Source organism: Podarcis liolepis (assembly GCF_965112155.1).
Source record: "Podarcis liolepis genome assembly, chromosome: 11".
NCBI lineage: Eukaryota > Metazoa > Chordata > Lepidosauria > Squamata > Lacertidae > Podarcis > Podarcis liolepis.
Genome location: NC_139565.1, coordinates 29698265 through 29720736, shown reverse-complemented (window position 1 = coordinate 29720736; position 22472 = coordinate 29698265). Strand labels below are relative to the sequence as shown.

The 22472-nt window shown below is 50.7% G+C and overlaps 2 protein-coding genes across 3 annotated transcripts in view; one reads left to right on the top strand and one right to left on the bottom strand.

Moving 5' to 3' along the window:
• LOC310688720 (uncharacterized protein) overlaps positions 1-8021 on the bottom strand; it is an 86267-nt gene extending 78246 nt beyond the window's left edge. Inside the window, exon 1 of the mRNA XM_083465565.1 lies at positions 6799-8021. The gene's annotated coding sequence lies outside the window, so the exon portion shown is untranslated. The remainder of the gene's footprint in view (positions 1-6798) is intronic.
• A 3231-nt stretch (positions 8022-11252) lies between these two features.
• On the top strand, positions 11253-21756 carry NR2F1 (nuclear receptor subfamily 2 group F member 1; the record flags this gene model as incomplete). 2 transcript variants are annotated; one of them, XM_083465452.1, is made up of 3 exons in its annotated part: positions 11253-11682; positions 14377-14904; positions 20508-21756. In XM_083465452.1, 3 exons carry the CDS (start codon positions 11253-11255, stop codon positions 20786-20788), a joined length of 1239 nt encoding a protein of 412 aa, XP_083321578.1. In that variant the 3' UTR covers positions 20789-21756. The 2 variants fall into 2 exon arrangements, with proteins under 2 accessions (XP_083321578.1, XP_083321579.1); XM_083465453.1 differs by lacking the exon at positions 11253-11682 and adding an exon at positions 11953-13973.
• Positions 21757-22472: the final 716 nt, after the last annotated feature.

Below are 22472 nucleotides of genomic sequence, written 5' to 3'. Positions count from 1 at the left end.
GGAGGTAGGAGAGATTCATGGGTGGGAACGGGCAGCCCCTAGCAACCATGCCACCATTCGGAAGTATTTCCAGCTTCCAAGCATCCCTGGACTCTTCAGACAGCAAAGGTGGCTCTTTCTAGTCGGAGGGGCAGCAGCAGTGGTAGAGAGGTATTTCCCGCCCACTCCCTGGCAAAGGGATTTGGAAGCTGCCTCTGAAATGCTCTTGGTTCCTTGCAGCCAAAGCCATTAGGCTATTAATAGGAAGGCCTTGTCTTTTGATGCAAAGGAGCAAATAATTCTGTCTAACCAGGTTCTTTTTTCTTTTCTTTTTTGCCAAAAAAGACACATACTCATTTCCCACACAAGGGTTTGCGGGGGGGGATAAAAAAAATCGTTTCTGAACAAACAGGGACTTGGCTTTCGTGTCTTGTGGATTCAACTTTAGCTTAGCATGAGACAGCTATTGGGAAGGAAGAGATCGCTCTCTCTCCGCCCGCCCCCTTATCAGTTTATTTCGGATTCACTGGGTGTCCTCAGCAGCAGTGGACGAAGCAGGGCCTCGTGCGAAGCCTACAAAAGAAGTCCGGGATCTGGAGTGCGGATGGACGCTCTTTTTATTATTATTATTTGCCAGACCAACAGTTCCGTCCAAGCCTTGAGAAAATTGTTTCGGCTTCCAGGGACTTTGCAAAAATGGGAGAGGCGGGAAGCCTCTTCGAGGTTTGTTCCCTGCTCTGGTTTCCTTTGTATCTGTTTGCCAATGGGGAGTGGTGGTTGGAGCGCACATTTTATTTTATTTATGGAACGAGTCCATCAATGTGGCCGAGGGACTCCTTCCATCCCAACCCTGCTTGCTGCCAGGGTGAAATGCAGGCAAGGGGAGCAGGCAGCACGGCCCTCTCGCCACCTTCCGCGTCTCCAACCGGGGCGCACGCGGTGGGGATCGAGGCATTCCTCCGCTCGCCGCCGCCTGGCTTGAGGCCTAGGCGCAATCATGCAAGCCAGTCCCCTCCTTCCTAGAGTGAAGGCATTTTCGAGCCTTGCCCCACTTTCTTTCTATGAAGAGCGATTAGATGGCGCCTATTCAAAGCTGCTGATCCAGAGAGAAAAGAGGAGTAGATAAAAGGCGATTTCAAGTGACCTCTTCGTCCTTTTCACACCAACCTGAGTCCCCAGAATAGCCGAGGATCAGCTGGGACAAAAGAGCGTCCCCTCCTTTGCCCTTTCAGCTTCAGAAGCCTCCGTGCAAGGGGTTAACAATAAAGCAGATTTCTCTTCCCCCACCACACACACACACACAACCCCCACAGCTTTGCCAGCCCCATGTCTTCCAGGATACTTTTTATGAGCCCCCCACAATCACTGCTCTCTCTTTCGCGCGCGCCCCCCCCCCCAATGCTCCCTATAGCCTGCTTCAGTGTGGCGCGATCCTTTATGGTCTGCTTGAGCTGTTTCATTGACTTTTTTTTTAAGCCCAACTTAAAAGTCCTCCCGCTCCATCTCCTTAGCTGCCTGAACAGGCCTGTAATAAACACATCTCGACCCTGACAGTTTAAGGGAAAAGTCAGATTTATTAGTTATATCAAGTTTAGGAGGAGCTCAGGGTGATGCTCACACCAGCAGCCAAGCCTGGATTCCCTCCCCCACCCCCTTGACACCCTCTCGGCGCCTCTAAGCGATAGCTGAACAATCGGTGGGGCAAATCTTTTATTTTCTTACACAGAGAGAGAGAGTTCTTTTAATTTTTAGCCTGGAAAAGAGAAGTCCAACTGAACTCATCTCCTGATGGGCTAATGCCTATGATAAAAGAAATGGGAGCTGTGACAGGTGACTATTATGGGAAATGATTCTACAAGCCAGGAGATCGTATTCTCAAGACACGGGGAGAAAAACTTCTCTCGCAAGTGTGCCCCCTTTTCATCCCCAGCATAGCCAGCCAGATATTAATGTCTACGCGCGCGCACACACACACCCACACACACACCTACTAGATCTGGGCATCACCTTGCCTGGGCCTTACGTGATGCGCGCATGACAAGACTGGTCTCCAAGCGAAGGGTTGATCCTCAGAGAAGCCAAAGGGAGACTCTCCAGCGCTGCCATCTACACTCATAGAAAGTCTTCACTCCCCACCCCGCTCCCTTTGTGGCATCCGCACACACCTATGTCGCTTCGCTTCCCGCATTAAGATCCCCGCAGCTTTATTTGTGCGGAAAGTCAATATCTGGTTGTGAGAATTCGCCATTTTGCGCAGGGAACGGGGTGGGGAGCGCATGGGAGAAGACAGCTCTGACGCAGGAAGGCAGCAGAGCTTGCTGACCGCCAGTTTCCTGTGTCCTGCTAGGATCTTCCGGATCCATCTCGGCCGTGAAACAAGGCACACTACAAAAGCTGGCCAATATGGGTCCCTCTGTTGGCTGGGAGATTCCTGCGCCCCTCGAGGCCACTCGACTACGGCGCCTGGTTTAAGAGGCCCAAAGGACCCTTTCCTGGAAATATTCTCCAGGGAACATTAGAGGGATTTACTCCTGAGTAAGGGCTGTACTGTAAACCTGCAATCCTGCCCCCCCCCCTTTCTTGGGAACAAGTCCCCCACTCAGCTCCGTGGGACTTCGTTCCAAAGAAACAGCTGGTGTGGGATCGCGCTGCCCCTGACCTCTGCACAGTTTTCAACTTGTTTGGGTTTCCTGGCTGATGTGTCGGCAAATCCACGATTTCAGTGGCCAGCTGCCGCCGTCTGGTTGAGAGGAGACCGCCGCGCTCTGAAAGCACCTGGTAACTCCGCGCGACATTTCGCTAGGTGCCAAATGGCCAAGTCGAGCCCAGAATACGGCCTGATGGCTCCTAGTGAGGCCCGCGGGGGTGGGCGGGAGGCCTTTGGGGAAGGTATTTTGCTCCCTTGCCTTGCTTCGCTTACAGCTCCACAACAAAAGCATAAAGCCAGACTCTCGGCAGCCTATTTTACAGCTTTCATTTTAGCCTTCGACCACTGGCGGGTGCCTAACCGGGAACCTTTGCCCAGGTTAGAGCCCCTGTTTCCTCCAGACGCTGTCCTCCCTCGCCCCAGCTGCCTTTATAGTGAACACGCAGCGTTTTCTCTTTTGTAAGAAAGCCTAGAAGGAATAGTACCCACATATTTTCTTGGAACTAAGTGAATTCAGTAGAATTTACTTTCAAGCCCCAATGGGTTGTGCAGACATGGGATTCCAAGAACGGACTGCTTTAAAAAGTAGGTCTGATTAAGATGTTGGAAGTAAGTTAACTAGAACTTATATCACATGTGCACAACACAAGCCAGCTTCATTTACATTTATGCAATTTTAATATTTTGCTGGAAGCCGCCCAGAGTGGTTGGGAAAACCCTTCCAGATGGGCAGGGTATAAATAATAAATTATGATTATACATTATTATTATTATTATTATTATTATTATTATTATGGAGGATTTGCTGGAATATCTCGTGCGCGTGTGCGCGTGGTTGTTTGTTTCCAAACAGGCTTTAAAATGGGAATCATCTCGCACTTGGTCCCCTGAAGTGAGTAAGGACATAAAGGAAAGCGAGTACAGATCAATTGAGAACTCTCAGGGATCCATCCAGGCACTGGTGAAATCCTCCCTCCCTCCCATGCACACGAATCTGAGCATCCGTGTGAGTGCATCAGGCTTTGTCTAGAGAGAAGGGCCCCCCCGAAATATTAGGTGGCCAGTGGCTATTTATTTACAAACGGGCGCTGTAATCCACTGGGTCTACTCTGGCTGGGATTCTGGGAATGGCCAATTGTGTATAAGATTGGGATGGGGGGGGTTGAAATCTGCAGATTTGTGCAGATAACAAACGACAGTCGACTAAGGGGCAGGCGCGCCTCCTTTTTCCACCCGGGCAGGAGTTCCATTGCGCTGGAAGCCTGTGACCCGGCACTAGTGCAGACGGTGAATGCGGCCTACTTCCGCTAGTCGTGGCAGCGGCGTTGCTGGGCAGGCTTCCCTGCCAAGGCCTGGCTCGCTGACAGTCTTGCCCTGCTGGACACCAAGCCCTCGCCAACGGAAGGCAGAGGGAGGAACCAGCAAGGCCGCCGCCACTACGCACTTTGCTTGAGGAGGGGGCTTTTGGGGGGAGGTGGAGGGAAAGAGGTGGGTCAGCAATGTTTACACTGCAATTAATATTTGACGAGGACTGGAAATAGTCCTCGAGGGAAGGGATGCCCCTCGACAGGCTGGCTTCTCGGATGGATCAGGCATCCAAAAGCTGGAAGGCAGAGCTTGTCAAGAGTTCGTCGAAAGCGCGAGCTCGCTGATTTGTGGGGCAAGCGGCCCAGCATGCTGGTAGCGTGTGAAAGTGAGAGAACAGCATTCAAAGCACGCCTTCCGTATGGCTTTCTGGGTCTGTTTTAAGTTGATCTATGTAGAACGGGGATGGCATATGTGTGCTTTAAAAAGCACTTCCCAAATGTCATGTCCTAACGAAATGCAGCTGGATCTCTTACCAGAACGGGGAGTGAGTTGCTCAAAGTTGCTAAAAGAATGTAACAGATTTTTTTCCTCTCCACTTGGGAGAGAGAGTGAAGATCCCTCCTGTGCTATTTTCCCCTATAAGGATTCTCGAATACACAGCCATGCACAGACACACAGTCAATATATATTATACAGTACTGTATTGAAAAACCACACATACGCCGTATACTTGATTTTTGCAAAGGAATCGGGCCTTTGAATTTTAAAAAAGCAAAGGTTACAGCAAGCGGATAAATATTTCTGGGTACAGATCATTTCCACCCCCCAGCTAGGCTTTGCTATTACCTTCTCTTCAGCCCATATTTGGTTTGGGTGTTTTACGGAGGGAGGAGGTTTCGTTTTTTAAATGCCCCCCCTCCTGGTTCCAGGAAAAGTTCTGACAGGCACAACGTTTTCCTCTGGTCCAGAGAAGATGGGTGTCTCCGAAAACAACCCCAGAGAGGACAGCATTTCTTTTCTGACCCCACAAAGTGACTGCAAGTCCCACCATTTCAAATGAACAGAGGTTACTTCTATGTAAGTGTGCTGTGGCTCGTGGTCTTAGGCTCAGCCTGTCTGCATCTCTGTTCTCCCATAAAATGACCTTATCAGATTACAAAGCCTTGGCTGAAACATCGAAAGAGGAATCCTGGTTGGCCCCACGCAGGAAAAAACAAAACCCCTTAAACGGAGCCCGTGCATTACTTCCAGAATATTACAACCTCGTTGAACATAACTGATCTGCTTTATTCTACCACCATCCCAGTTCGCACGCCTATTGAACACCATGGATGCGCCTTATTTTAAATTCTTCACACACACCCTCGCTGGTTTGCATCTGAAAATGCCATCCGGCTGTCCTGATATTTGAGGTTCAACCGGTTTAGCAACTCCCCTCTGCTTAACCAATTTGCCCATTGCGGCCCAAGATGGGATTCTAAACACAGATAAGAGACGCGGGAAACCTATGCGATTTCCATGTAAATATGGTTAGGGCAACGTTGGGGTTGGCAGTCTTGAGGAAGTTAGAGCTCGCTTCTATTTTTCGGGGCATACTTTAAGCACCGCAAGAAGCTGGCGGGGAAAGCCGGCTTTTCCCAATTAATTACGTTGTGACCACATTACTTTTCTTTATTTCCTTTTGCTCTCGGAGAGAGAGGGAAGTGAGCGTTTGAGAGGGAGGGAGAAATTGACAAAGGATTTCTATATTTGAGCCAGCTTCTTTTGGAGAGGTTAAGGATCCCCGCATGCAATGAAGGATCCATTCATTTCTCGCGGCCTGAATTCTTATCCATTTCCCATTCAAAGACCCAGCCAGATCCCTAAAAGATGAGATTTCCTGAAAGACTCATAAAATTGGCTAGGCTTCGCTCTATTTTCGCTGAATAAAAGCAGAGATTGAGTGGGTTCTGTTTTATACCTATTCTAAGAGAAATGTGATATCCTTTGGGACAGCAAAGGCAATCTTGGAGTGGGGGAGACAGAACGTAATCGGAATTAAAGGTGGGTTTTGTAATTATTTTTAATGGGCCTTTCCTTGTCATAAAAGTCTTTCTGTCTCCCCCTCTCTCTCGTTCGGTGGATCTCCCTGTTGTCCCTTTAATCTGTTGACACTCCCCACCACCACCCTAGATAAACAGGCTGCCATCGATCTTTTCATTAGGTGATCAAATAACAAACAGAGCAGGTGAAAGACAACAGCATTAGCACGCTGACACTCGTCTGCAATCCCTCTTTAGGGGATGAAAAGTCCTGGCATAAACACTCAGCCCCACTGAATGGATCTGTTCACCTCTTCCTTAAGCCTACCTAGGCAATAGGAGGACTATGGGATTCAGCTCTGGATCTGGACAAGTCGATCCCTGCTCATTCCCATCTGAGGTTGTTCCCGGAGGCAGCTGGTCCCATGATCTTAAGGACTGGGGATGGGGGGTTCCACAACATTGTTCAAACAAAAATTATTATTTTTTGCTACTTCTGCTTCCTAACTTCTTACATCTCTCTCTCTCTCCCTCTTCTCCGCCCCCCCGCCCCCATCCCTGCCGCCTCTCCTTCAGATGAAATCTGGCGGGGAAATCCCAACCAGGCCTGAACTGAGTGCCTTTTCAGGGTCTCCGACAAAGCATGCGAGATGGTGGAGGAAAGCGGAGAAGGAGCGTAGGTGGGGGTGTTTTTTTATTATTAAAAAAGTTACATTGCCCAAGTGGAACTCTATCAGAAGAGGATGGGGTGGGGATGAGAGATCCCAACTCCCTGCTGCCGGATGCTGCTTCACAGCGTCTAAAAACCCACCAGAAACACACGTTACAGAAAGCAAAAGCTACTTGCCTTGGCCAGCGGAGGTTCTGCTAGTTGCTGGTGGAAGCGATCCGGACTCCGACGAAACCTTGTCAAGAAGCTGGTGCTTCTCTGTGCACCTTCTCCCGGGCTTTCTTTCTCTCTCCCCTTCTCCCTCCCTCTTCTCTCTCTCTCTTTTGCTCTGCCTCTTTTTTCCCCCTCTCTCCCTCCCTGTCTCTCCATAGTCCGGAGAGTAAAACCTTAGATGATATACATACAGAGCCCGGGTGTGTGTGTGTGTGTGATTTAATCTTATTCGTTTCACCTTTTCAGTGACCACCAGAAGACAGGACCGAGAGTTTATTGGGAAAGAAAAGAGAGGCGAGGAGGCAGGCGAGAGAGAGCCCACTGTTGCATAGTCAATAACATCCTTTTTATCAATGCAATCTACAATAGGGACGGCTTGGCAGGAAAAACTGATGCGGAGGGTGGGGGGAGGGAGGGAGAAAACCACCCTTCATTATTTCACCACCAAATCGCAAACCGTGTCTTCGGGTGCGGGACTCTCCTCTCTAACTGGTGCCTAATATTTTTACAACCTGAGAAGGGACGCACAAAACTCTCTCTTTCTCGCCCTAGGCTCTAGTGCGCTGCGGTGTTTTGGAATAGCCCCCGCCCGCCCGCCAACCCCGGCTTTCTGCTGGTGTAGAAACTTCGATGGAAGTTGAGAAAACCAGGAAAATAAGGAGAAGTCAGGAGGGGCAGAAGATCGAGAAGCTAATGGAGAAATATTCCAATAGGAAGGATTACTCCCCATAGAAACATGCAGGCAGGGAACAAATATTAAGGGAAAGGGCCATTCAGATATTCTCGTGTCCCTTTCTGCTCCTTCATCGGAGGCGCAAGCTTTTTATTTATTTTTTAACTACACAAGGAAGGGGGGAGCTAAACAAACTGTAGTTTCACCGCTTTCTTCCTGTCCGCTAGATGGCAGCACGAACCAGCGATTCTTCTAGGACTGGCGAAGGGGAATTTGTGTCGTCGTCGCCCCCCCCCCCACTACCCGGTTCCCAGAATACACTTCTCCAAACTCACATTCTCTCTCTCTCTCTCTCTCTCTCTCTCTCTCACTTGAACTTTCCTTTACAGGCATTGATCCTTTCATAAAGACGGCAAAACCGATCACTTACTTACGTTATCCATTAATCATTACTGAGGCTGTTTAAAAACATTCGCGAAAGCAGAACACAAGGAGGAAGGAGAAGTTAATTTAATATATGTATCTATATATTAATAGTAAACAATAAATAAAAATAATAGGAGTTGGAGTGGAACCTCCATGTGAAATGGGGTTGTCGATTTCTGTCCGGTTATATTGCGACGGGAATGAAATCTACTCTAAAAAAAATTACTAAATCCTGGAGAATATTTAAAGTGAGGAGGAACAGGCAGCGAAGTGGGAGGGGGAGAGAGGGGGCTGCTGATGAACTGGAACATATGGGACCATAAATGTATTTTTTAAATACTCACAGTCCTTATGGACTCTCCTTAGCCATCTCCTTGCAGCCATTAAACAATGGAATCCAGTCCAAGTATCGTAATTCCTAATCAGGGTTATTTTTGGAAGGAAGGAAGACGGGGGGGGGGCGAAATATCCCAAAGAGAAATCTGATCATTAAAAAAAAACTTTTCAGAATGAGCCAAAATAATTTCCTTTAAATTCCCCTTTCCCCCTATCGCAATGCATCTCTTCCCCGCCCGCCCCCCTTTCTTTTGTCGTGCGTGTGTGTCTGTGTGTGTGACCATAGACGACCCATACTAATCAGGTCTCAAAGTAAATAGCAGAGCAGGGCGATCTCAATGTAAATTGTGCTTGTCAGAAGAATCCCCCTCCCTTTCTCTCTCTCTCTCTCTCTCTCTCTCTCTCTCTCTCTCTCTCTCTCGCCCCCTCCCTTCCCTCTCCTTTCCTCCCCCCTCCCTCCTTCCCATCTCAGTCAGTAGGTAGCAAAGAATAAAGGCGGAGGGGGGGGGAGCGAGAGAGAGGAGATCTCAGCCAATGGAGTGAAGGAGGCTTGGCTAACCTTAGCCTCCCATTTTCTCTCCCCCCAATTCAGGGCTCTGACCAGTCAGTCGCCTTTGATTATCAGTTGCCAGCAGCCCCTCTCTTGGCTCCTTGACATGAGCTCCATATAAGGCAGCGATCTCCATAGAAACGTGTCAGTTTCAATAGTAGTGTCAAAGTTCACTATATACAGACATTCGCGCAGATCCCCCTTTCGGAAACATTGCTCTGCTAGTCTTCCCGTTTAAACGCATTCATTTTTTGGTTCTCTCTCTCTCTCTCTCTCTCTCTCTCTCTCTCTCTCTCTCTCTCTCCCTCTCTCTCTCCCTCTCTCTCTCTCCTTTCTTGCATATTCTATTAGTTGAAGGCTGGTTTTTTTTTCTCTTTATCTCCTTCTCTCTCCACTCCTTTTCTCCTTTTCCTGGTGCCTCTCGCTTCCTTCCTTCATGAGACCAGAGAGAGGGAAAACTTAAAAGAAAGGGGAAAGACCGCAAAAGAAAAAGAGCAAAAAGAAAGAAAGAAAGAAAAAAGAAAGAGAGAGGGGCGCCTTTTGAACATCTTCATATCTTCAATTTTTAAACACTTTTTTATTGTTATTTTGGGGGAGGGTTTTGTTCTTGGCTGCGGAGGTTTGTTTTCTTTTTCTTTTTCTCCTCCGAAATTTACTTTAAAAAGAAAAGAAAAAAAGAAGAAGAAAAATAAGAAGGTGTTGTTTTTTTCCTCCTCCTTTCCTTCCCCTTCCTCTTGGGCGATCTCCAGTGATTATTGTCAGCAGCACGGAAGAAGAAAGAAGGCGAGGAGAGAAGGAGCTGCCGCGCGAGCGAGCGAGGAAGGCGCCAGGAGGAGAGCAAGCCGGAGAAGCAGGAGAAGGGGCTTTTATTTATTCGACCTACTTTGGATCTCTCGCTCGCCTTTCGGCTTTTCCCCTCCCCTCGGCGCGCGGCTGACATTCGCTCCGCTTCTGCTCTCTCCATGTTCGCCTTTCGCTCCGCCACTTGGCTGGGGATCCTCGGTCTGCCGCGCCTGGGCGAAGTCGAGGGCGCTGCTGGGGCTTCTCCTTTGTATCTTCCCCAGCGAAATTGACGAGGGAGAGAGGCAGAGAGAAAGAGAGAAAGCGGCGCGCACGGAGAAAGAGAGACACAGCTAAAGAGAGAGAGAGAGCGCCCGGCGGCAAAGCAGCGGCGGCGGCCGGAGCCGGAGCCCAGAACAACGGCGGCGTCGGCGGCGAGAGACCCCCAAAGTGTCTCGTCCAGTCTCCTCTCGCGTCCTCCTCGGCGTCGTCGCCCTCGGGCTGGTCGGCGGAGCTTCCCGAAGCGCCTTTCCTGCATGGCTGACGCGCTGCCTCGGACTTGGCCCCCGGACACCCGCGCGCCCTGAGCGGCAGCCGCTCCTCGGCTCCCCGTGCGCCTTTGCCGGCCTCCCTGCGCGCCAACGGGCGCGATCCAGCGGCGGCTCTCCCGGCCGGGCCCCAGCGGCTTCGGCGGCGAGCAGTGGCGGCGACGGAGGCGGCCGCAGCCCCGGCAGAGAGACCAGCTTCTTCACCAGCAGCAGCGGCGGCGGCAGGAGCAGCTTCGGCGGCGGCAGCAGCAGCAGCATCGCGCGGCTCCGGGCTCCTTCCTTGCTGCTGCTGCCTCTTTCGTGTCGGCCGGCCGGGCGGGAGCGCCGCTAGCCCGCCGCGGACGGTGCGGGGCTGGCTGGCCCGGCAGGGTGTCCGGCGAGCCGGTCGCCTCCTCTTCCTCCCTTTCCTCCTCCTCCTCCTCCTCCTCCTGCTTCTTCCCCCCGTCGCCCTCTCCTCCCTCTCCTCCCCAGGGTCACCCTCCTGAATGCCTCTCCCGACAGCCCGCTTCGCCCTGGCTGCTTTTGCAACTTGAAAAGGGACACGTTTCTGGGGGGGAGGGAGGGAAGGGACTGAGAGAAGAAGCAGGAGGAGGAGGAGGAAGAGAAGAAGAAGAGCGGGGGACACCATCCTGCTAGACGGGGGGTGGGGTGGGGGTTAAACCCTCTGGAATTCCATTGTCTCCCCCCTTGCCAAAAGAAAAGAAAAGAAAAAGAAGCCACTCCACACTAGAGAGAAGGAAAGAGAGAGAGAGGAAGGGAAGAAGGAAGGAAGGAGGGAAGGAAGGAAGGAAGGAAGGAGGGGGCAGGGCAGCAGAAAGAAGCAGAAAAAGATCGGCAGCGGGAGCAGCGGAGAGGCGGCGGCGGCAGCCACAGCAGCAACAGCCGCGGAGAGGCAGGAGGAGCCCCGATCCCTCGCCTCTGCCCCCTCCCCCCCTCGACAAACCCAGGCAGCCGCCCTTCTTTCCCCCCTTACCCTACCCCACCCCCCTTCCCCACCTCGACCCCGACCCGCCACCCCTCCTCCTCTCCCGGCCTCTTCTCCGGCAGCCCACCATCACCACCAGGCACCCCCCTCTTTTTTTTCCTCCGTGGGCCCGAGATATGGCAATGGTAGTTAGCAGCTGGCGAGATGCGCAAGAGGACGTGGCCGGGGGCGGCCCCACCGGAGCAGCTCAGCCGGGCAGGGACCCGCAGCAAGGGGCCTCGGCGGCCCCCCACACGCCGCAGACGCCCAGCCAGCCGGGCGCGCCGTCCACGCCGGGCGACAAGGGGCAGCAGCAGCAGGGATCGGGCCAGAGCCAGCAGCAGCAGCAGCACATCGAGTGCGTGGTTTGCGGCGACAAGTCCAGCGGCAAGCACTATGGGCAGTTCACCTGCGAGGGCTGCAAAAGTTTCTTCAAGAGAAGCGTCCGCAGGAACTTAACGTACACTTGCCGGGCCAACCGGAACTGTCCCATCGACCAGCACCACCGCAACCAGTGCCAGTACTGCCGCCTCAAGAAGTGCCTCAAAGTGGGCATGAGGCGGGAAGGTGAATATTATTTCTTCCCTATTTGGATCCAGATTGTTTGTGTGTGTGTCCAGGGCAGGTTGGGAGGAGGAGGAGGGAGAGAAGGCTGGTACCCCCTCCCTCTCCTCCGAGCATCCCCCTCCCCACCAGACAAACAGACACACTTTCGCAACCACTACACTTGCTTCCTTTAGAGATGCGTAATGTTGCTATTACTCTTACTCCACCACCGATTGAATGGTGTCTATTCCTGGGTTGGGGGCTCTGTCCTTTCTTGGCTTGGAGCTGGGGGGGCAGCCAGAGAGAGGGGGAGAGAGACCCTTCTTTCAGGCTCCCTTTCCTCTCTTCATTATTTCGCCCCATTAGAAAGATGGGGGGAGCGAGGAAAGAGAAAGCACAACAGTTCACGTTAGATCCTTCCCCCACCACAACCCTGGCCTCAAAGCAGAAAGAGACGTGTGTTGTGTGTAAGTTTGTTTGTTTGTTTTAAAATCATAATAATATATATTTTTTTAAAACAAATTGGAGGGCCAATGGTGTTTAAATTGCTCTGTTTGTGTGGCTGCTTCCTTGCACCTTCGCTCTCTGCTAGGCGATCCCACCTCGCCAAATCCGGCCTTGTTTGGACTCCCTCGTGCTTTCAAATGAAGTTTGTGAACGATCACTGCTTTTACAGTTCTGTCATTTCCCACCCCGTGTGCATGCTGCTTGTTTTATTTCTCCATCAGACGCCATCGTCGCTTTATACTGCATCCCAATAATACTGGTTCTTATTAGTCTTATTATTTTTAAGCATAGCTTGTCTTTGGAATGTGGTGCTTATTTGAAAAGGAATACCTCCAGTGTTATGATGGTACTTTCTGTGTGTTTGTGTGTGTGTGTTAATTCCGAGAGAGAGAGATCTATATTTATATGAATGAAAGGAATAGTTATTATATGTATTTGTATGTGTGGGGGGAGTGTACGTGTGTGCTTGTGTATATATAGTAAGAGCGATTTACTGCGGCGGTGTTTTTGGTCTCCACACACATACTTGTATAGATATATACACACACACTATTTAGCTGTTTGATGCTGAAAATTCAGCCTCGTGACCCTATTTAAAGAGGTCCTTAGGAGTCAAATGAGCCAAACACTTTCGGTAATGGAAATGGTTGAAAATAATAGAAAGAATAAAAAATAAAGCACATCTCTCCCGTGTGCCACAAGGAAAGAATGGAAATCCTTTTAAAAGGGCCACTGATGACTTCATTTAGGAGTTTCGGAGAGCTGTTGTCAGGATAGGGGTCTCGGGGAAAAATTTATATATCGAGAGCGAGGGGGAGCATAGGGATATATATGTATAGCAGCTAACAGCCATCTCACAGCCTTTGAACTGTGTTTGCATTTAATTGAAACACAGAACTGCCAGGTTTGGAAGTATAATTTGCAGAGGGAGGAGGGAGGAAAGGGGGATTCTGACAGCTCGATGGGAATATTAGATTTTTTCCCCCCATCAAAAGTATGATTAACAACAGGAAACCCTGAAGAAAATAACTCTTCCTGTGAAACAGAAAATATTAATTTTCTGCGCCTAAGAAATAACTCTCAGTTGTCCTCTCTTTGCTCTAAGTTACCTTTGTTTACATGCCAGGAGTGTGAATTGCTGACCCAGATTAAGCAGACCTGGACACACACACGCGCACACACACACACACAAACTTTGCTCAGCTTCGGAAACTCCAAGCATGCTCGCGTTTGGGGTTAATGAATTCCGTGAGTTTGTGTGCCCGGCGCGTCTCTTTTTGCACAGTTGCAAACGTGTGTTTTCACTGGCCGGATCGTGGGCATATATTTCCCACCCTCCTTTAATTTTCATTTTCATGCATCTGCAACCACGCAGAGAATAATTCGCCCTTCTCCCCACACTCATGTTTGGCTTCCGTAATCGAAATCTTCATTTTGACCTCCTTTTTAATAACAATAACAGCAGCCAAACCTTTCCTTTCCCTCCCCCCCCCGTCCTCCTCCAGCCAGGGAGAAAGAACTCTGCTGCAAACAGGAGAGAAGCTTCCTCAGCTGAACCCGGGAACTGTTTAGGGAGAAGGCGCGGGGGTAGCTCTCCCACCCCTCACCTCACCCCACCCCACCCCCACTCCAAGCACTTTTGCAAGCCTATTTGCTGAGTGGGACTCCGGACTGGCAAATAAAGCGGGGAGCCTGCGCGGGATGGCCTTTCCGGATTCCCAATCCTCGGAGCGCTAAATCGGCCGAGAGGTGACCAAGGATGGCTACCTGGCTATCAGGCAAGGCTAGGAGGGAGCAACTTGGAGGTGGGCCCTGACTTTGGAGAGTTCTTTCGGGGACTGCCTCGTCATCATCATCATCACTATTTTCATCATTCCTCTTATTATTACTATTACTACAAAGAGAATGGCAGTCTTGTAAGGCAGTATACATGTCCCCATTTGCACAACAATGCAAGCTGAGGTGGGTGGGGGGAACAGGCTTGCATTGTGCGTGTTTGCCACCCTCCCGGCCGGATTTGTGCGTGTCTGTGTGAGAGAAAGAGGCGACGCCTGTGTGTGTGTCTGTGCGCCTGTGTGCGCGCGTTGCTGTGGGAAGAAGGCTCCGCTTTGTTGCGCGGCGGCGGCGGCGGCTAGCGGGCTGGGTTTCGCCAAGGCTGCTGGATGCACATTTCCTCTCCTTTTCTCTCTCTCTCCCTCTTTTCGTCAGCGGTTCAGCGAGGAAGGATGCCTCCGAGCCAGCCGAACCCGGGCCAGTACGCGCTGACCAACGGCGACCCGCTGAACGGCCACTGCTACCTGTCGGGCTACATCTCGCTGCTGCTGCGCGCCGAGCCTTACCCGACGTCCCGCTACGGCAGCCAGTGCATGCAGCCCAACAACATCATGGGCATCGAGAACATCTGCGAGCTGGCGGCGCGGCTGCTCTTCAGCGCCGTCGAGTGGGCCCGCAACATCCCCTTCTTCCCGGACCTGCAGATCACCGACCAGGTGGCCCTGCTGCGCCTCACCTGGAGCGAGCTCTTCGTCCTCAACGCTGCCCAGTGCTCCATGCCCCTGCACGTGGCGCCCCTCTTGGCCGCCGCAGGCCTCCACGCCTCGCCCATGTCCGCAGACCGCGTGGTGGCCTTCATGGACCACATCCGCATCTTCCAGGAGCAAGTGGAGAAGCTCAAGGCCCTGCACGTCGACTCGGCCGAGTACAGCTGCCTCAAAGCCATCGTCCTCTTCACGTCAGGTCAGTGGAGTGGCGGGAGGGAACGGGGGGTGTTAGGGGGCTGAGCAGCAACACCAGGGGAGCAGGGCTAGGCAAGCCCAGGCACCTTCCTCTCTAAGCAGATCGGCCTCCTGGTTTGGGGATAGTCCCCCGGGATAGTCTGGAGCAAGGAAAGGCGCGCAGGGCCTGCTGCAGAAGGTTTGTGCAGTAGACGCACCAGAGCCTCATCCAAATTCACTTTGCGTTGGGAAAACGAATCCCTGCCCTCCCCGCAGCCCGGCTAAAGCTTCCTCCTGCGCTCTCAGTCTTCTTAAGCATTCGTTGGATTGTTCCCCTTAGGCAGGCGGGTGGCTTTGGCAGCTTCCGGTAGGCCTTGGGTGAAATCGACTAACTCGAAGGTGTAGCGTTGTGTTCATTGTAGAAGGTAGTATTCGGCCTCAGGTGGGGGAGAGGGGGGTGCGGTAGGAGCATAAATTCCCCACACCCTTTCCTCGTGCGTTTGTGTGTTTATTTGTTTGTGGAAGGGAGGAGAGAGTGGTTAGGCCTTGCTGAAAGGGCTTCTCGCCAGATCTTGTTCCAATAAGGCAGGCAGGAACACAAATAAATCATAAATAATACTGCTTTATTGCTGCCTGATCCCCCCCACCCCCACCCTTATCGGAAGCCATTCATATTTGCAGTTGCTGTGGTTAGTGACGCTCGTAAAAATGGATTCGAGCGCCAGAAAAGGACTTACTTCCCTCCTTCAAAATAAAGGAAATAAGACCCAGCCTGAGGCTTTAGAGTACCAACCTGCAGATGCATTTCCTCCCTCCCTCCCTTCTTCTTTTTTTTAAACAATGCAAAACCACGCAAACACTGGGAAATGTAACAGATTGCCTGCAAAAATATCAAATTAAGGGTAGGCGGGGGTAACGTGCATGTTAGCAATTTTGCTTATGATAGATGGTTCAAATTAACTTTGCAGGAGAGTGCATTAACGTCGCCTTTGAAGTGCTCCGGTTGGAGCCTATAAGAATACAAGACATCCTTTATTATTGTAACCTGTGGGAGAGACATATATAACATCAACCTGCAAGGAATAAGGAACAAAGACAAGGGGGAACTTGGCGGAGCCGTTTGGGACGGGGGGCGTTGTGTTTGCGAGGGTGGAGGGGTGCGGCGCTGGTCTGTTCACCGAGCACTTTTTGCAAAACTTTTCTCATGTGTATATATTTATATATATGCATATATATATCTCCTTCAGAATCTTATACCATTAAATCCGCCACCCACCCCCTAACTCCGTTTAAAAGTGGCCCGAGAAGATATACAAAGCTTTTTGGAAAACAAAGCTGTTTCCGAGGGTCTGGCTGGAGGGGAGAAACCCATCAATATTTGTTGCCTTTCATGCATGAGAAATAGTATTTACATTGTAGTCAAATGACTCTTAAATTTGCACAATATTGTAATGTAGCAAATGTAGTATTAATATCGATTTGAACATCGGATAATTTATTTAGACAGGGGGATCTCATTGGTATGCGTGGTGCTGGTAGACATGGACTGTGACTGCCCCCCCTTGTTCTTCAGGCTGCAAATGCAGGCCAGAGCGAGGGTGGAAAAAGGCCGGGCTCTTTTTTCGCAGAGAATCAAGTACAGGTCTTAAAACAAGTGGGGGAGATTTACTGAACAGCCGCAGAGACGTTGGGGTGCGTTTTATCTTCAGGAGCCTTGCCTGACGGAAACGTGTTTTTCAGGACTGACAAAAAGAGACCCTGGTGGCATTTTTCAGGGTGATTTAACTGGAGGGTCCTCCCGCAGCCCCTCGTGCTTTTTTGTTAACTCGTTTATTCATGGGGGGGGGCGCGGTTAGATCTAAACTGGGCGGGAATAGCCCGGCCATTTGGAAAATGCAGCTTTTAGGCCGCAGCGTTAAAGAAAGAGGGCGGCCTGCTTTATTGACTTCACCGCCAAAAGCCCTTGCCTAAAAGGTTTGACCCCCTTCCGCCCCCTCGAAAGGCGCTTTCTTCCTCTTTTCTCAAATCCAGGATGGCTTAGAATAGCTGCATCTGCTATATTTATGTGTGTCCATATATTCTGATGGTACACAATGCAACATTATTTTTTTAATCGAGGCAGTGAAAATTGGCGACATCCCAATATAAGCTGAAATAATAATAGCATTTTCTAGCACTCGAATGGGGTGGAAGCCCCAATGGCGGAGACGCAGAATTCCCACTCTAGTTATGTCCTGTCTTTCTCTTCCTCCTCCTCCTCCTCTCTCAAACGCCGCCACTTCTATCCCCTACACCCATTTCCACTTGGGCCTGATCTTGTTTTGATTGCTAGCCAGAAGGTAATTGATGGCCCGGCTTTCGCCAAGTCCTCCAACTTTTTAAGGAAACTTTGATGGATGGAAAAGACATTTTTAGCCACCTGGTCCCAGGGGCTTTAACTCAACAACCTGATCCCAAACGTAAAATGCTTCCAGATCACTGGTGTTTAAGATCAGCAGGGGTCACTGGCTTGGAAGTTATTCTAGTTTCTTGCTTGCCTCTTCTTCTTCTTCCTTCACCACCTCCTGCCCATTTGGGTTCCGGATATTATTTTCCATCCACAAAAGTTTGGAGCCTGTCCCAGGAAGGAGCATTGTGTTGAAAGTAGCGCTGGTTGATTTGTTGTTTTCCCACACAGAGAGATATGCAAACTCCATTAAAGAATTGCCTTTCTAATTCTGACACCACCCCGCACTTCGATATATAAAATCTCCCACGGAGGGGCCAGGTTAGATAAGATCAGCTCAATAAATCTATCTCCTGCGCCATAAGAACTTTGATTTCTCGTTATATGCGAGCTGATTACGTCTATATTTTCTGAGCACTAAACTCTCCTGGATGCGTTACATGAAATACATTCCCTGTACTACAAAGGCCCAGGTTGGCGTGTGCTGAACAGTAATGATTATTTATTTACATCATTTCTTCGCCATAGACTGGAGGAAGAAATATTGAGAAATAATGACTGCAGGAAGAAATATGATCATCTTAAAAAGTGGGACACGCACAATTTCCACCCAAACCCACCCTTCTCCCGTCCCAGCCCGCCCCCTTCATCCTTGCTGAGATGTAATTCACAGAAGGTGAATATGCATCGCTTTCCCTTCTTTGGTCTATTTCATCTTAACTCAATCAGCTAATCGATCAGATAGCATAGATTGTTTAATTAATTTTCAGATCCTCTTGCTTCACGGTGGAGATTGAAAGCATCCCCCGATCCTAGCGCTATTTATTTGAAATGTAGAGGGGGGGGGGAGAGATGAGTCCCTCTGAGCTGGCTGGTGTTTCGAGTACGGGGGTGCGGAATAAAATCCAAGCGTGCCTCTCATATATACCTGAGGGGACCTTTCTTTCTTTTTTTATAATAAAAAATGAGAGAGAGGCTGAAGAAGCTATCTGATAGAAGATGCACTGGAAATACGACAGGAGAATCTCCGTTCTATCTGGTCTGTGCCTTTTCTCAAAGATCCGGTGGTGGTCTTTGCGCCGGAGGTGAAAGACGGGATAAATATTTCACCCCCTCCCTAAGGAATGGGACCTCCCAGATAAATGTGAGGAAGAGGCAATCAGGCCCTGAAGTCCTGCCGTGTTTAAAAGTTGGGTAGAAACCTTTCGCCTGAGTGGACGAGTAGCAATACAAGGCAAATAGCAAAGGAGAAGTTAGCTGGTGATCTCTAGCAATCCCCGTCCGAGGAGGCCAGGGACTCTCTCGGCTATGGACCACGAGGAAGGGCAGGCCTCCGCTGTTGGGTGCGTGTGGGTTGCAAGCTGGCTCCCTCCTCGCCCACCCCTTAGATGTTGCAAATGATCACTGCATTTAAGGGAAAAGTAGAAATTAGCACAACAGTCAGGCGTAGGTAATTGCAGATCTAAGCGCTCCTTAGGCCGTGGCTGGGGTCATGGGGGTCTTTTCCTCAGAAGAGCCAGAATTACAGCTTGGTTGCTCTCTGTTTTCGCTGGAGGCCAGAGGCCTGGAGATGAAGGTGTTTGACATGCTTTTTAAAAAATCCACTTTTGGAAACTAGGAAGAGGGATACACCACCCCGCAAGTTCAACAACAACAGCAACGAAATCCACTTGCCACAGGTTCCCCTTTTTAATGGATTGCTATGATGAATAAATCTGGAGGGCCTTTGCAGGGCCATCCTTATTTTACATGGGCAATTTCGTGAATTCCTTTTGGGGGCCATTACTCTGCGATTAATTCTTATATAGATTTCTATATTAGCAGAGGCCGCCTTTGATCTGCGCTAAACCGCCCTGCTAGCTGACGGCCGCCTTGTGATCCCGGTGTTTTGAAATATTTATTATTAATATAAGAAAAACAGGCCGGGGGTGGGAGGAGGAGGCGGCGGCCTGCGGATGCTTGAGCTCAAAGAACCCACCGCCTCGGTGTGTGGGGGGGTACTTCCTCTCTCCCTCCCCCAAAATACTATGTGGTGTCCGTGTGTGCGTTTAGGCAGGGGAGAGGGGGTCTGAATAGTCCTTAACACTTTCTGCTAGGACTTCTAAGACAGAAGGAGAAATATCTGGCGGGGGGGGAGTTGGGTGTCCTTCCTCCTACTGCGCCTTTGCCCGGGATCTCGGGGTCCTCAGCGCCAGAGCTGGGCCTCCTGCCTTGCTCTCTGGCGAGCTTGATCGAGCCTTAGCGGCAGCGGCAGCAACTCCAGCGAGGCAGCCGGCTCAGCAGCTTTGTGCGTGCGAGCGAGGGCGAGAGCAGCTGCAGACAGACGGCTGCTTAGCGCGCAGGCTTGGGGTGCGGGAGGGGGGCAGCTTGGCGGGGCTGGAAGAGGCAGCCCGGACCGAGCCGTCTTCCCGGCGATGATTATATAGCTTACAGAGATGTGACCAATTTTCAATTACTCGATCCGAGAGATCCTCAGACAAAGCAGGGCCTCCCCTTCTCCCTCTCTCTCCCCCCCACGATCGGAAATGGAAGCGCGGCCGCCTTTCGTGCGAGCGACTCCAAATCCTCGCCTGGCTCTCTCGCACGCGCGCCTGGCCCGGTTTCTTGCACCCCGAAGCCCTTTTCCTTTAGCTGAGGACGAGGCTGCGTGCGCTTGTCTTGGGCGGGGTGGGGGTGGGAAGCTTGGAGGGAGGAGAGAGAGAGAGAAAGTACTTGGGAGAAACGGAATCCCTCCCGGCTGGCTGTATCTGTGTGTGTGTGTGTCTGTCTGTCTTGGGAGATGGTATATGTCAATGGGATGTAACAATAGGATTCAGCAGCCGAGGCCTCTGTCCTTTCCTGGCTGATGGGGGGGGGCAGGTTGCTGGCAGGCTGGGGAAAGATGGCTCCGGCTCCCCTCCTGGCTGCCTTTCCGCGTCTTCCATTATTTATTTGCAAGGTGGAGGAAGCTGCACAAAGAGAGGGGGGCGGAGGGGGCGTCCGGGGTCGCGGAGGCCGGGTTGCTGGCTGCTGCTCCTGCTGCCTGGTTATTGCTACTGCTGCGCTTTTGGGGGGGGGGAGAGTGGGGAGAGTTGTGGGCCTTGGTACCTCCCTGGCTAACCGTGTCTCCTCTTCTTCCTCCTCCTCCTCTTCTTCTTCTTCTCCTTCTCCTTGCCCCCCCCCCCGGCGCTGCGTGGCAGATGCCTGTGGCCTCTCGGACGCGGCGCACATCGAGAGCCTGCAAGAGAAGTCCCAGTGCGCCCTGGAGGAATACGTGCGGAGCCAGTACCCCAACCAGCCCAGCCGCTTCGGCAAACTGCTCCTCCGGCTGCCTTCGCTGCGCACCGTCTCGTCGTCGGTCATCGAGCAGCTCTTCTTCGTCCGCTTGGTAGGTAAAACCCCCATCGAGACGCTCATTCGAGACATGCTGCTCTCCGGCAGCAGCTTCAACTGGCCTTACATGTCCATCCAGTGTTCATAGAGCACCTCCTGGGCTCCCCCGCTTAGAGACCCTGAGAGGAGGAGGAGGAGGAGGAAGGCCTCCAGCCCAGCCAGAGACCGGCCCAGACAACCACCACCTTGGGGGCGCACGCAGCCGGGTGGGGGGATCCGAGGAGACAGAGAGGCAGAAAGAAAGGGGGGGAGGAGGACCGAGAAAGAGAGATAGGAGCAGACCCCTCAGACACTGCACGAAAGACTCGCTTAGGATCAGACCCCGGCTGAGAGAGGCGGTGATGATGATGATGATGAAGGCGAAATGGACACCTCGTATTTTGTGGAACAAACCGTTGACAATGAGATGGGAAACTTTAAACAAAAACCATTTTTAAAAAAGGACCGAAGAGATTAAAACAAAAACTCCCCCCTAAAAAAAGAAGACTAGAACGGATTTCCCTGGATTTATGATGGATGGACTGAGGTGGATCTATCGTCTGTACAGCAAAACAAAACACACAGTTTAAGAGACAGAACAAACAAGCAAACAAAAACCTGGAGCCGAATTGAACTGGTGGACGGGGTGAGGGAAAGAGGGAGGGGGACCCAAAGGCGAAACACTTTCCACGAACATTGTTCTTCATTTTGTAAGATATTAGTCTTTATTTTCACTTTTTTTGTAAAATTTAAAACATCGTATGCGCATAAAGGAGGCGAGAGGGGAGGGGGAAAAACACCACAAGAAACAAACAAGAATTAGGGGAGGGGAAAAAATAACATTTTCCAAATAATTATTAAAAAAACAACAAGGAATTGTTCTGTGTGTATGTATCTATATCTGTTTTGTATTTCTTTCTGGTTCCAAACCAGGCTTCCTGTGATTCTATACTAATAATTTTTTATATAACCCTTTGCTTCTTATATTGAGTGCGATATATGTTGTCGAAGCTGTTCTTCAAGAATTAAAATTGAAGTGAGAATTTAAACAAAAATAAAAGAATTTAGAAAAAAAAACAATTACAAAGGCAACCCAAGCGCAACATCCAACACAGATTCCCACGCCAATCCATGAGTTCTTGTTCCTTGAAGCAGACCTAAAGTTTGGGTTTGCGGGTGGTGGGTTTCTTTCCCGCCAGCCCCCCAAGGCTTTGTGCCTTATATAAGAGGTCCAAGGTGTGGGGTCTTTGTTCAAAAACAAATAAATACAGTGGTCATGCTGCTGGTAAGGTGCACACACACCTCAGTATACCCAAGCTGCCTGGTTTTAATGCGATTCTGGTGACTGATGCTGACGAAATGGAGGTGGGGGAACAGTTAAGAGGAATTCCCTTAGGTTGCCACCCTACGTTCATTTAACTGGGAGGGAGTCCCATGAAACTTCTGCGTGAGCCTACTGGCGTTCTATGAGAATAATCCGGAAGAGAAAACAGGGCCAGCCCTACCACTAGACAGAGTAAGGAGGGTGACTCAGGCAGCTGATTCTGAGGTGCCTTGAAAGGACAGTGAATAGTTGTTGTTGTTTTTAATTTATTAGTATAATATTTTTGCTCCCAGCGAGAGGCGTTTGTGCTAGTTGGCTTTTTGTTTTTCTCGTTGGGTTTGCACCTTGGATTAATTGAGAGGAGATCCATTTGCTGTTCTGCCTGTAATGCCTAATAAAGGTAAGGCGAAGTGAACTATTCTGCCTCGGGTGGCGAAATGTCTTTGGCCTGTCCTGAAAGTAAATTTCC